At 32.7% G+C, this 15,579-nt stretch overlaps 1 protein-coding gene and 1 pseudogene across 6 annotated transcripts in view; both read right to left on the reverse strand.

Annotated features, from left to right (window-relative positions):
• The window catches only part of THSD7A (thrombospondin type 1 domain containing 7A), a 360,172-nt gene that overhangs the window by 34,249 nt on the left and 310,344 nt on the right, over positions 1–15,579 (reverse strand). For 5 of the 6 annotated variants that reach the window (XM_039862397.1, XM_039862399.1, XM_039862395.1 and 2 more), the window contains 2 exons: positions 2,473–2,651; positions 218–223 (listed from right to left, as the gene is read on the reverse strand). In XM_039862397.1, the coding sequence (XP_039718331.1) occupies positions 218–223; positions 2,473–2,651 (185 nt within the window). The remainder of the gene's footprint in view (positions 1–217; positions 224–2,472; positions 2,652–15,579) is intronic. The other variant, XM_039862396.1, reaches the window with a different exon arrangement.
• Positions 10,969–11,101, reverse strand: LOC120602615 (uncharacterized; annotated as a pseudogene).

Raw genomic sequence — 15,579 nt, forward strand, 5'->3', positions numbered from 1 at the left:
CTGCGCCTTAGGCCCTGATTCTAAAATGAGGAAACACAGGTAGCATGTTCGGAAATAAAAAGAGAACAGCTGCAGAACACAATTTTTTTGGAAAATATGATATTTTCTCCTCCCTGTAAAATATACAAGACAATAGTAGGAAAAAATACACTCCCTGTAACGAGAAGTAAAACAGAAAACAAACAGCACATGAACTATGAGGTTTAAGAGTTCTTACCTGTGCCTGGAGCAGTTACATTCATCAGGAATAAAGAAAAGGGAGAGAAATAAAGATAAGTAAAATGTCGGTATATTAATGAGAAGAATTTATGTTTTAAGTTTCAAATATCATTATCCATATATAAAAGCTTCTTTTTTTTTTTGGTAAATGATTAGAACATTTTTCTTAGACCTTGGGAGAGAAAAACCAACCCATTGTTGTTTAAAGATACACAAATGAGTATTGAAAACAGCAGAGTCAAGGAAAATATTAGATGGGCAGGATAAAGACATCTGAGAAAACTGAGTTAACTCTAAAATACTTATAATGGGGAATTGATATACAACTGCAGATATCTTGTAATTCAAATTGTGAATGGATTATTTATCTATAGATTGACCGATGAATCTATCGATCTTCATCTATCCATCTATATTTCCTAGGAAATGCGAATTTGCTTCCGCAATTGGAAAATAGAACTTCAGACATGAGTCAATGTACCACCAAATATTTTGAGGAACATATAATTGTAGTAGAAATCTGTGTGATTTACAGTTTTCAACATTAATTTTTTGCATATTCTTTACCTTCTTAATATTTTACTAATATATAAATCCCCAGAAGTTTCTTTTTTAAAATGTAGAACATTTATGCTCAAAGTCAAATATTTAGGAATCTATTATTTCTTGTTTTAACTTTGATTTTTCTGTTGTTTGTGTCTCAGTATACCACCAGCAAGCTGATACCAAGTACCCAGATGTCCTTATCATATTCTACATTCGGTTGGAGAGTGGCAGATAAATGCCTTAGATTAAAGACTCTTCACAGCAATAACAACTTGGCACAAAGTCTTGAACCTTTGCAAATTCTTATTAAAGAAAATGCTGAGGCAAACACAAACACAGTTAATTTTAATTTAAGATCTGATTGGCTGTGTACATACACACATACTAAAGGTATGAGTAAGTGTTGAATTTCTTCTTATTAAAACCATGGATCAAAATTTATTAAAATTTTTAATTTACTATTGGGAATTCAAGATTTCAAAACTTGTAGGAAATATTCTTTTGTATTACAAACATTACATTTCAGGTATTCTGTTTCATTAGGGTCATGGTACTGAATTTTCTTTTTTGGAAATATTCTCTAGGACAGGGAACCTGATTACCAATAGATGGCAGCAGTGCAGTATATTATTCACTTTCAGTTGAATTTAAGGGCAAATTCAACTACTTGGGGAAAAATCAAGATTCATTCAGAAAACTTTCTATGAAATTTAATTCTCCACTTGGTTCTTCATAATCCTTTTATTCAAAATTCTTTTTATTTTCTCGACAGTGTACTTTTGTTGTTACGAACAATTTAGGTTAATTTGGGAAGGGAAATGTGTGCTGGTAAACAGTGTTTGGTGATTAAAATTAGACAGTCTGTGTATGTGTAAAACATATCTATGCATTTAAGGTTGGTTCATACATATGATTTGGTTTATTTGATTATGACTTAAATTTAAATACACATCTTAATATCTACACATACTATTTATGACATTCCTTCTTTGTTAATTCATATGTAGGCCAAACATAATAATTGTCAGACGCATCCTATATTACATTTTAATTAGTCACACTTCTCTCTATTAGCCTTTAATTTTATATTTCCAATAGAACACAAGCAACAGCTATTATCAACTAATGAAGTATAAATTTGAAATTAAATAAAGTTTCAAATAAGGTTGAAAAGGCCAATGAGTAAATTGATAGATAACATACAGTGACTTTGAAGCCATTTTTAATTTTAAGTGTATTTTATATCAAACAAATTTAAATGTATACACAGTATATATTTTCTAATTTTAGACCCAAACCCGTATACTTTGATTTTAATTTAAGTAGTTAGTATTTGAGCTATGTTTTCTCAGAGTCTAGGGGAACTCTAAGAATGAGTTGATCTTGCTCTCAGCATATGTTACATATAAGTTAAATTTTATATTGAATATCTTGACATTATTTCAAAGGTAGGTTTTATTTTATTTCCACTGAATTATATTCATATGAATATACATGCAAGGTACTAAATATTGAGAATATAGAGATGATATATCTGCTTTTGGATTTTAATAACATACATGTATTGACTCAGGCATTCTAAAGATAAAATAGGTCAAATTTCCTATTCGGGGGCTATTTACTTTTGTCAATTTTGAAAAAAAAACCCCAACAGATCATTGTGAATCTAAATTACAATATTTTAATATTTCCAATGGTAGAAAATACCTGGTTGACATGGTCCAGTTTGGGGCAAGGCCTTCCTCCATTGTATGGTTTTTCACGTAGCCATTTAGATCGAACCTTCACACCACTCCCACAGGACTTACTGCAGCGGGACCAGTTGGACCACTCGCTGAGCTTGCAGTCGGAGGGGCAGGGAATGATGCAGGCCTCTTCTATGTAACCTGAATGGAGAAAAATGAGATGAGAGCCATCTCCTCCGCATGTCACTCGCCCACTACCACCCACCATTGTAGTTCATTTAGAAGGTCCAAGTTTTACTTGACAGCAACATGCAAATGCAGAGATGTCTCAGTCGTTAAGGATTCAAATTAAAATCTGCAGGAAAATGACACATACATAGAGTGACTCTGTTAGGGTAACAGCTGAGCAGCTGCCATATGATCTCCTTAGGATTCATTCTCACCATATTTCAACATTTCTGACTTTCTGACAGCTCGTGTTTAATTGACAATAACCTGTCTGCTGCTATATCATTCTCATGCTGCCAGAATAATTCATTAAAAAAATTAGAAAAAGTTTTCTACAATATCCTATCTGTTAATGTCACACAAATTCAAGTTTCTGAGTCCAACCGAGGTTCTTCCTCAAGAAGAAAGCCAGACATTCTCAATCAATATCCAAAGGAACGATTTAACTTAGCACCTTATGTTTCCCCTTCCTTGAAAATCAAGTCTGAAGAAGAAAAATGAAAGATGTTAAATAAATAATGTCTCATATTTTTAGAGTGTTGTCAATTTCAAAGCAGCCTCACCTCTTGTATTCAGTTGATTTGCTTGAAAAATCTTATAAATGTAATGGATAGGTATTGATATTCCACTGGACAGACAAAACAAATTCAGAGAGAGAACTGACAAGTGCAAGGTCACATGGTATAAAATGTGGGGAAAGGTTTTCTGAGGTCTAGTCCAGAATTCATTCCATCAAATCACACAGCCAATTAACTTAATAGTCTACAGATTAGTTTTGAAAAATGGGAGAATTTTCCTTGAATTTTCCTTGAAGTCCCTCTCCACCAACTCGGCATTTCACTATATCAATTTATCACTATTGTTCTCAAGGCAAATATATGAAAAAGTAAAATTCCTCTGGTCAAGAGTCAAATGCTCTCCTCTGCAATACTCTGACTGTGGAGAGTAGAGTAGTTGCTCTTGATGCAAGAAAACACTCTGCTTACCATTTTACATCAACATGAAAGATTCTATTTTGAAAATGATTATAATATAAACAATTTATATTAGGAACTCTAAGTAAATTTTTAAAAATTTTATTGAGACATAATTCATATACCATGAAAATCAGTTCATGTTTTGGTATTTAATGTATTCATTGAATTATGTCACATCACCATCATCAAATTTCAGAACATTTTCGTCACCACATAAACTCTATACCTATTAACAGTCACTTCTCATTTTCTCTTTCCTGATCTCCTGGCAACCAGTAATCATCTTTATGTCTCTAATAATTTGCCTATTCTGGATATTTCATAAAATGAAATCAAACATCACACAGTCTTTTATGATTGTCTTCTTTTACTTAATGTTTTCAGGGTTCATCTACGTTGCAGCATGTGTTACTACTTCTTTTTATGACTAAATAGTATTCCATTTTATGGCTATATCATATTTCATTTATTCACTCATCAGTTGATGTTTAGTTGTTTCCACACTTTGTAAATCATAATAATGTTGCTATGAATATTCGTGCATAAGTTTTCATGTGAAAATGTTTTCTGTTCTCTTCAGCGTATATCTCAGAGTGGAATTGCCGTGTCATTTGGAAATTCTATATTTCACTTTTTGAGGAAACAGTAAATATTGGTTTCCAAAGTGACTGCACCATTCTACAATATCGCTAGCAAGGTATGAGCGCTCCAATTTCTACATTTGTTAAAACTTTTCAGTATGTCTTGTTTGGTTTTAATATCCTTTGAAGAACAAAAATCTTAAGTGTTCAAGTCAATTTATTTCTTCTTTGGTTGCTGTGATTTGATGTTATATCTAGGAAACCATTACCTATTCAAGGTCATGAAGATTTACACCTATGTTTTCTTCTGAGTTTTATAGTTTCAGCTGTTATACTTTACTATAAAGTTCACTTTGAGTTAATTTTTATATATGATAAAAGGTAGGGGGTCTAACTTTATTCTTTTATATGAATATCAAGTTATCCCAGGCCCATCTGTTGAAAAGACTATTGTTTCTACATTGAATTGTTTTGGCACCTTTGTTGAAAATCAATTGACCACAAATGTAAGCGTTTATATCTGGATTCTAAACATCATTCCATTGATCTCTATGCCAGTACCACACTGTATTGGTTACTGTAACTTTGTAGTAAGTTTTGAAATCAGGAAGTCTGAGTCCTCCCACTTGTTCTTTTTGAAGATAATTTTGGCTCTATTGAGTCCCTTACATTTCTATATGCATTTTAGAATCAGCTTGTCAATTTTTGCCAAAAATGACAGTTAACATTTAGATAGGAATTTTGTTGAATAGCTTGATCAATTTGGGAGCATTGCCATCTTCACAGTCCAGGTGACATTAGGTCCTATGCCACTATTTAAAAAATATATATCCCAACTTTTATCAGATCATCTTTAAGCCAGCATCACTTCTTATCTTCAGTTGGTATTGAATTTGTGTTATTTCTTTATATATGCATTACTTATCTTCATCACTAGGGCATACGTTCCTTCAGTCTAGAAGAATACTTGGAACACAAGATATCCTTAATAAATAGTTTTTGACAAGTTTACTAAATTATAAAAAAATTAAGCCAAAAGAAAAATTTTCCTGAAATGATAAAAATAAATGAATCAGGGACAAAGATACTAATAATTCTGGAAGTGGCACATGAGGTGCTGGTTATGATGTTCAACTTCTTGAAATAAATAGTGATTACTATGGTAGTTTACTTCAAAATCATTATTTAAACTTATAGACATATCTTCTTTACATTTATTTAAGTCTTCTTTAATTTCTTTCAGTAATATTTTGTAGTTTTTCATGTACAAGCCTTGTACTCATTTTGTTAAATTTATTCCTAAGTATTTTATTCTAGGTAGATTTTAAAAAGATGCAAAAACATTAATTTCTTTTATTATAGTGAAATAAGACCACCTAAAAAACAATATGACAAATTTAATCTATAAGTTTGTTGTGCCTAAAGTGCCCTAGATTGAGATAGTATTGAAAAGCTAGCCAATTTATTGCACAGTATTTTCTAGCCCTGCTTATTTATAAATATCCTGAAATACATATTACAAGTACAGGTTTCCAGCAACACCAGACCTTATGATATAGTTCACTTGGTGTAGGGTCTGATTTTTGGAAATTAATATATTTTCTTGTATTCGGCACTCCTTAATTTTTTTTTATCAAGATAATAGATTCACATATAATTGCAAGAAATAATACAGAGAGTTTCCTTGTATACTTTTCCTGGTTTATTCCAATGGCATCTATAACATAATTTCAACCAAGATACTGACATTGATATAATTTGTTGAGCTTATTCACATTTCACCAGTTTTACTTGTACTCATTTGTGTGTGTATGAGTGTGTGGGACTGAAATTAGGGAACATCATCATAGGAAACAGGCAGAAGTAGTAAAATTTGCAAGAGAAGTAGATTTGTGTCTTTCTATATATTATCTCCAATACTTTTGTCAAAGATATATGTCACCTGTTTTAAACTGATGGTAGTCTCCATGAACAAAAATGCATCTCTCATTAGTATTAATTTCACTGAAAAATCCATGAAACCAACATTGCAGAACCTTTTTTTGTGCTCCCTTTGTAACCATTACCCTGATTTCTCATATTGTAGAAGAGTATTACTTTTTAAAAATTTTATGTGCATAGAATCATAAAGTGTATACCCATGTGTGCTAATCTCATTTCACTTCACACTGTGATGTGAGATTTATCCATGTCGTTGCAGGTTGTTGAAGATTGTTCATTCTAATAGAGGTATAATATTCTATTGTGTGAATATATTATGGCTTATTCATCTTATTGTTGGTATTTGGGTATTTTTCATTGTGGAATTATTATTAACAGCACTGTTATAAACATTCTAAAACATATCTTTTGGTGAACATATGTATACATTTCTGTTGGGAGCATTCCTAGGAGTGAATTTGGTGTATCAGAGAATATATACATATTATACCACCTAATTATAAATGAAGTATAAAAGAAAAAGGTTATTTTTTTAAAGATGGGATCACATATTTGGTATGAAGAGCAGAATGCAATTAGAGCTTTCAAAAGTGGGAATTAATCTTAGATAATCTTTAAGAAGGCAGATGTACTACTTGGGTGTTTCTCATTTATGAAACACTGATGACAGAAAAATGTGAATTTAAGTTTTGGACATACTTCTGATATTGAAGAAGGCTTTTGAAGTATTGGTAATGAACCAGAGGAAAATTCAATAATGAACTGAAGGAGTACACGATAGTGTTTATCAAAATTTTGAAAAGCATAATCTTCAAATAGGTTGCAGTGATCTACTTAAATTCTATACTTTATCATGGCTTGAGGTGAGGAAACAAAAGCCCACCTCACTATTTTGAGTTGAAACATATGTCAAATTCCATTCCCCTTTTCATACAGCAAAGCCGGTAAATGAATTTATCTAAAATAGCATGAAGTGCTTAAAAATATCACTCTTAATAGGGCCAGTAATAATATTTTTTAGTATAATGGCTTTGTGTTGCCTACTAATAGTTTAAGAAATAAAATCAAACTGCAAAAATGCCTAGTTATTTCCGAATCAGTACCAGTGTGTGATTAAACTATTTAATGTTTGTAAAAGTCCAATATATATTTTTAAATCCCAATTATTTCCAAATATTATCAATAGCTTTGTCAAAATGACATTAGTATTTCAAAAGTAATATTGAAATATTTCTAAATTAACTATATTTTTTCTACCTTGCTAAACTTTAAAATGACCACAAAAGTAAACCTCTTATTTTTTATTATTTAATAATTGTGGAAAATAGAAACACATAATCTTTCATGTCACTGCTTCACAGGGTAACAGAATAATGGAAATTCTTTCTTTCCTTTTATCTGTTGAAATCTTATGGCATTAGTGATATTTAATATGTTAGCCTTCAGACTGATTCACATTGTATTATTAAGTAAGCTGATATAACACTTCTACATCTGATCTTTGAAACAGCCTATTCTACAAAACATTTCTCAAATAAAACTCAACCTATTAAAAGATACAAATTATGCACTGTGATAAAGACAAAACTGCAATGGAGTATAATGCTTAACATTCCATTTTTATTTTCCAATGTGTAACAACATTTAACAATTGCCTGTCATGTTTATCTAGCATAATTAAAATCCTTAATGCTAGTAGTGAACTGCTAGATAAGCATTTCTCTGCCTTCTTTGTTAAGACCATTTTTGAAGGCAGTTAACACCAAACAATCATAGGGGATAGAAAGGCAGAAATATTTGATGTGTTTTGAGGCTAAATAAATGGCTGGCATCTTGTAGCAATTTACGGCTTCTGAGGAATGCTGGACTAAAATAAATGACTTGACAATTAGGGTGTTAAAACTTTTAGCAGTTCAGCACTGAATCTGACACATGGAAAAACTAAACTCTTGACTTCGGATCATATTTTTTGTATCCTATATCTCTTCTGACTGCTCTTTCAGGTTGAAATGAATACAAAACACTAGTAGCCATAAAGTGGCAACTGAAGGACATATTGCCTTTGAGATATATACAATCACCTCATTCATTTGAATTATGAATGTGCAGATAAATTAGCTTTCGACAACCTTCACAGTCACTGTATTGTGCTGTTGAAAGGTGCACTGTTGATAGATTAAAGAATTCATTTTGAAACACACGGAAAATATTGGTTGGTTTTGATTACAGCTGTGTGAATGAGCAACTCTAGCACTTTATGTGAAACCTCTAGATTAATATCCGAATTATCCTCAAAAATCTCTCCTACTTAAATGTGTATTATATGCATATGACTGAAATCAGGGATGAATAAATTTAGCTATAATTTAATCTATCATTGTCCTCATGGGTTTGGAAATATTTTTTAAAAATTTAAATATTCTCAAATGAACAGAATATTCTTTTGCAATTATATATTAAGAACTGATAACTTGTTAATGCAGGGAAATCAAACTACTATGTATATATCCAAACTCCTATAATCGAATACTCTACCCAAACTTGTATATTCGATGCATCAAAAGTTATGAATCAACATTAGGCAATTAAAATTTTCATAGTAAAATGTTCAGGTAAATTTATATAATTATAATGCAATGCTATTTTACTTTTATTTAGATTCATTTGTTTTACATATACATGAAAGAATATATCTTCATATCTGCTAAGTACTTAGCAGATTTAAAATTTTTTTCAGGAGATTTCAACATCAGCATTAAAGGCTGTGAGGTTTTGTTGCTATTCTAAAACTGGGAACTCACCCAAACGTTAGGCACATTGAAATTCATTTAGATATATCTATATACAAGTTCGTTGTCAAGGCCATTTCTTATAGCAAATTCTAAAGCTTTCCGTTATGTAATAAAGATTTTGGCTGGTCTTTGTCCCTGATTACTGGGAGACAGCCTCCAAGCCCTGAAATTTCTTGAGGGATAAGAGGATATGTGATTCATGCAGGCCTCTTGGACTTATGAATTTATGCAAAAGACAAGTCTGGTGTGGGGGACTGGTCATAACCAAAGACCAACCAGGTGTTTAGAGGGTTGGGGCTCTAAGCCGCATGATAATTTACCAATCTCTAAGGAGGGGAGATTGAGTTCAACCATGTTATCAATGATTCAATTAATCATGCCTATATGATGAAATCCCAATAACAACTCTGGACATCAAAGCTTATGTGAGTTTTCTGATGATTATACACACTAATGTTCAGAGAGAGTGATGCCTCCTGGTTCCACAGGAAGAGAAGATGGAAGCCTCATGTCTGGGACCCTCCCAGACCTTGCCTTTGAGTCTTTTACTTTGACTGGTTCTGATCGTATCCTTTTGGTATAATAAAACTGTAAGTATAGTGCTTTCCTGAGTTCCCTGAGTCATTCCAGTAAATTACTGAACCTGAGGGGGTAGTAGTAACCCTCAAATCTGTAGCCAGCTTGTCAGTAGGAAGGTCAACCTGCAGCTGATGTTTGAAGTAAGAGCAGTCTTGGAGATAACTGAGCCTTTAACCTGTGATGTATGGCCTAACTCCAGGTAGCGTAGGAATCGATTTTACTTTCAGACATATATTTTATTAAGAATGGAAACAAATAAACTTATTTATGCAAGAACCTGTTCTATAGTACTTATTCAACCAAAATAAAAAACTTGGGAATAATTACATACATTAAGGTATTTACTAATGTTCTCCTCAAATTTAACATTTATCATTTTAACTAATACTGAATTAAAAATCAGAGATAAGTTCTAAAACATTCACTTTAGGAATAGGATTTTGTCAGCAATATAAATATATTTGAAAGAGTGTTCAGATTATGAAGGAATAGGAAATAAATTGATTTTGAAACTTATTAGAGTGACTTATTTTTAACTTCATCCAATGCAAGGCTCTGTTCTTTCAATCAGTGAAAATGATATATCACCACAGAAGTATTTCTAAATGATGACCTTTACACACTAGTTTGTTGGATTGTAGAAAGTGTTAAACACAACTTTTACAGAAAAACTTCTGGGGTCAAGTAAGCTAGAAAATTGTTGATTAGACTGGGTTAAACAGGTCTCTACACCCTGAGATTTCTTTTTTTGCTAATATGACTGTGAATCTCTAAGAAAATGACTCAGATACTGCATTCCTATACTTACTTTTTCCTATAGTATTTCTCACTGAATACGTGAGAAATAGATCATCCACATAGACTGTAATTATAATGCATTTAAATTGGATTCATGTTTTGAGCTGTACAGACTTAATATTTTTTAAAGCAGGCCTCGTTATGCCCATTTTCAGATATGAAAAACATGCAAAAGCAGAAAACCAAATTAGAAACAAAATCCCTCAAACTTACGAAGTTCCTTCTTAAATTATTTTATACTTTAAAGTTTTAAAGCTTTAAAGGTCAAACTTATGGCAAAAAAGAATGTGGATAAATTTCTTAACTTTTTTTCCAAATGGCTATTTAAAAAGACCATGAGAAGAATAAGTTTTGTTTTTATGCAAATTAACTAAATTTCTTGCAAGAGATAAATTGAACTTCTGTGCAATATGAAGAAATGGGATAAACATTCAGAATAAATACAACCAAAGATTTCTCTTTAAAATTTAACTTTAAAATGCCCCCACAGATTTTTCTTGAAAATTTAAATGTCTTTCTTCTTTTCTTCCTTTCTTCTTTTCTTAGGTGAAGCAACCCTTGGTTGACCTCACAGATTGCAAGGAACTTGTCCTCATACAATCCCTTATTTTTTGTTTTTTTATGCCTACAGCACCTGGTCTTCCTAGATGGTCTCTCATCCAAGTACTAACCAGGCCCGACCCTGCTTAGCTGACCCTGCTTAGCTTCCGAGATCAGACGGGATTGGGCTTGTTCAGCATGGCATGGCCATAGACTAAAATTTAAATTTAAAATGCTAGGTTACTTTTTGAGTCTACAGATATGACTTATTCTAATATATAATGCCTTTTTCACGCATTTATTTACAAATTCCTATGTGTAAACCTTGTTCACTACACGACCATTATGATAATGCTTTGAAGTAGAAAAAGATCTACATTTTAGTAATGAGACTAAATTCGACTAATGGAATATAGAACTTTAAAATTACTTCGGATTTGCAGGGCTTTACTAATATAACAGGAATATATATATGCAGATCCTCACAGGTCATTTACCATCTCTACGAATTATAAAACCTTGTAGCACAAGATAAATAATGAACAACTCTATGGTTATATCAATAACATTACCACAGATATCAGGAAGATTACCACTCAAATTATTTTGTTGAAATTAGTGTTATCACTTCTTTAATGAATTAGAAGAAATAAGAGGTCAGAGGGCAATGGAAAGGATGTAAGAGTAAAATACAATAGCAGAAATTGTTGATGAAGACAAAGATCAAATTTCTATTTTTTTTTATTGTTGTAAATAATAAATTGTTCTTGGCAGTTAAATTTATTTTAAGTAGAACACTTTCTTCCTAACATGCTGAAAAGAAAGCCTGGTAAGGGTATGGGATATATTGGAGGCTATGTTTTACAGCTGGGCTTGAGGGTATCTGTGGAGCCCAGTTTCAAAACCATATTATTAAGTAATAGATGAATTGAGGTCTCTGGGACATGGAGCACATAGAACTGAATACTGAGACCAGATGGTTTTTCATCACACATCACATGAATGGTAGCTGCAGGAAATTTTTCAACGAAACTCTCTCTCTCTTTCATCATCTCCATAGTGTCCCTTCAGGGAGCCTGTTCCAGAATAATGCTGGTATCCATGCCTTATTTAAATTCAACCTTAGGCAACTGTTTCCTTTTTGTACCTAAGGGTCCAGAATAGGTCTTTCCTTCTTTCCCTGGCTCTTTAAACCTGCAAGTATTACCTCAGGTAAAGTCTGTCCCTTACCTCCTGCCTCTCTTTTACATTTGAAAGGAAAAAAAGATCTCAATTGAGAATGACAACTGCAAAAGCAATATGAGTTGTACCTGTACTATATAAAATGAAAGATTTAAACTCTGAAATGAATCAGACATTAAATAAATATCACCAAATGAAAAAGCTTTTCGGAGGCATCAGCATTCCATTTCAGCTTGTTTGTAAGACTCTGTTTGTTGCTTTTTCTGCTGGGTATAATTAAACATGCTCTTCCTCACATACGAGCATCCACTATGATAAGGAACAATTTCTCATTCAATTTTGTTTCTAATTAACCTCTAATATTAAACTTACATAATCTTCTATAGAGTTCCATTATTGAAAGTAATACATTCCAGTTATATTATGGTTGAGTGATCATGTAGGTTATCCTTAGAATCTAGTCTCCCCATATTCATAATTATGTTTATTAGTTGTACCCTGAGTTTTACGCAATGTCTTAAAAGTACAAGCTCCTGAACTAAAATCCATTTGTAAATTGAATACTACATGAATTTTAACAAATTAAATTGGGCACTTGTACCACAAATACACCCCAGATGTATTCCTTTTTCGAGCTCTGATGATGATTCTTTATTGTTCCCATAAATTCTAATAGAAAACAATCCCTCACCTGTGGCATGTGTACTACAGTCCCTAACTGAGAAGGCAGCACCTGGTATCTACAGCTCCCTGCAGCAGCTAGGAGTGGTCATTTAAACATGATACCAGCTTTGAAATCATCTGCATCATAACTACGGGAGGCTGGTGAAATAAAGATGTAGTAGATCACTTAGGCTATTGAATGATAATATTAAAAGTTTCCATATAAGGGGAATCTATAGTCATAATATGAAAATATTTTATTAGAAGGCTTTTGTTTCACTTGTAAAATGTATAGTGCTTTTTTTTAAAATTTTAATAATTAGTGTGATTGTGCAAACCAACTATAAAGCAAACCCAATAAGAGCAACTTTAGGTGCCAGCAAGGGTTTTTGCAAAAAATCAAGTTTTAATGGGCACACTTTGCATTTCACAGATGCTTCCAAAAGCAACTGCTAAACCTACTCATTAATGTGCAGAAGGTTCTCTAGAATATCATTCATAAACATAGGAGGCAAAGAAAGAAAACATGGCAGAATCAATACAAATCACAAGATTTTAAAATTAATGTTAAAGGAAAATTAATCTTATACTCCAAAGTCATTAGACAAATTACTCTGAACTATTCAAAGTGACTACAGTTAAAAGATAGAGTAAAATAATTAAAAGGGGTAATGTGACCCCCCCAAAATTGTTATAACTGTCCGAATGCCAGAATGATGTCCAAATGGCAGTACAAAGTCCTGATAATGTTAGAGCCATTGGACCGTGATTATTGAGTGCACAAAGCAAAATGTGCACAGCACTTTAATAAAATAGGATATTCTGTTTACCTATCAAGCAGTAAATAAATCCAGAGCCCTCTCTTATTTCTCTGTCTGAACTGAAAAAGGCTTCCCCAAGGGCAATCACTAAATTGCTAATATTTTTTCCACAGAAGGTTCTACAGGCTCATTCTGCTTTCAGAGTCATACCTAAATATGCATTCATCTAATGAAGATCCATTCTTATAAATTTCAAACAATTCCTAATGTTCTCTTTCCCACAACTGGCAATCAAGTGAATATCTTATGGGAGGTATTGATTGTTTTGCCCAAGAAAGCATCGGACTGTGGTTCTCTAGGAAGTGATCTTCACAGGCCTTTCCCACCAAGGTTCAAGTGCATAATCCCTGTCAGACCCTATAAGTATCTGTACATGCAATGAAGTACACTTTAAATGTGTAATACATCCCATCCCCTGGGAATCCTTTTGTAATACAGATTCTGACTCAGCAGGTCTGCAATGTGGGCTGAATTTCTGCATTTCCAATGGTTTCCTTGTGATGTCTATGCTGCTAGTCTGTAGACCACATTTTGAGTAGCAAGGGCTCAGATCTCAGTTTGGCAAGTGACAGCCTAGGATGGCAGCCTGTTTTTGTAAACAAAGTTTTATTAGAACACAACCATGCCATTCACGTACATATTGTCTACGACTGTTTTCATGCTGTAACAGCAGAGTGGGATAGTTGTGACGGAGACCTTCTGTCCTGCAGAGCCTAAAATATTTGTCATTTAGCCTTTTAGGAAAACATTTGGTCACAAGTAACTTAACCTAATAGCTGATTCTTGAGTTTCCTTATGGTCTCTCCATGTTGCCAAGTATTTAATAGAGATCAACAGCAATATATTACTTTTAGGTGATAGGAGAACTATGCATATTAAACAGTGTGGGCTCAGGAAAAATGTCATAAGATAACAGATAAGCCTTTCTGCTTACTTGATATTAACAGATATTAACATCACAAATATAATTAAGTCCAATTTTAGAATATTTGTTGATAGTGCATTACAGCTTAACTTGCCTACGAGAATTGCAAAGACAAGTTTGCTGAGGGTAAAGACTGAAGAGAATTGTTTGAAAGGAATTATGTAGCTCATAGCACTCGAGATGAGCATCTAGCATTTTTACACTTTATCCAATTCACCTTCAAAGTATCCCTTTTAGATACACCAAATAGAAATGTTGTTCTTTATTTCTTCAAGCAAAGGTGAGTGGAACAAAGAGAATTAAATAAACATCCCACATTCTCAATTAACACACAGGTTGGGAAACAGGTTTACACAGGTTGTGTAAACACAGGTTGGGAAAATGCAAGTTGTCACAATTACTAATACAAACCAAGAGCTGTTGTCCAAATTTAGTACTGTACAAGTCCAGCAATTCTGAATAAGCTTTAAACAGCTATAAAGAGACTTGCCAATATTGATATTACCAGACTAATTCAGTGGTTTGAATATGTGGCTATTATTTCTTCTCCCATTTAGTGGGTAGGGAGAGCACAAATATTTGATGAATATCATATAGGAAGTTTGTGGCATGTATACTCTTATTACAAAAATCTTAGTTGTTCTCAACAGTCTGTTTGATTATTTCCCAGAAGTGTGACTCAACGGGAAGGACACTGTTTAGAAAACAAAAAGTGTTCAAGCCTTATTGTGGGTCAAATACAATTATAATAATTTTCTCTAGCTCTTTACTCATTCATTCTACAAATATTTATTGAGCATCTACTGTGCTAGGTGCTTGGGATACATCAGTGAATAAAATAGCCCAGGATACCCTTGTCAATCTACATTCATCATGTACAGGATATAAAACAAAAAATAAACATGATAAATAAGTAAATTATATGATATGTTATAGAGTGAAGCATACTATAGAAATACAAAAAGTAGAGCAGGATAAGTGGTTTTAGGAGAGCAGGGTAGGGTTGAGGGGCAGGATGATAAAATTCTATCACTTATGTTTAAATGGAAATTTTGTATACATGCACCTTGTATAAGCTAGGTTACATCTAAGATTCTTCAAA

Source organism: Pteropus medius, unplaced genomic scaffold (assembly GCF_902729225.1).
Source record: "Pteropus medius unplaced genomic scaffold, Ma_sr-lr_union100, whole genome shotgun sequence".
Classification (NCBI taxonomy): domain Eukaryota; kingdom Metazoa; phylum Chordata; class Mammalia; order Chiroptera; family Pteropodidae; genus Pteropus; species Pteropus medius.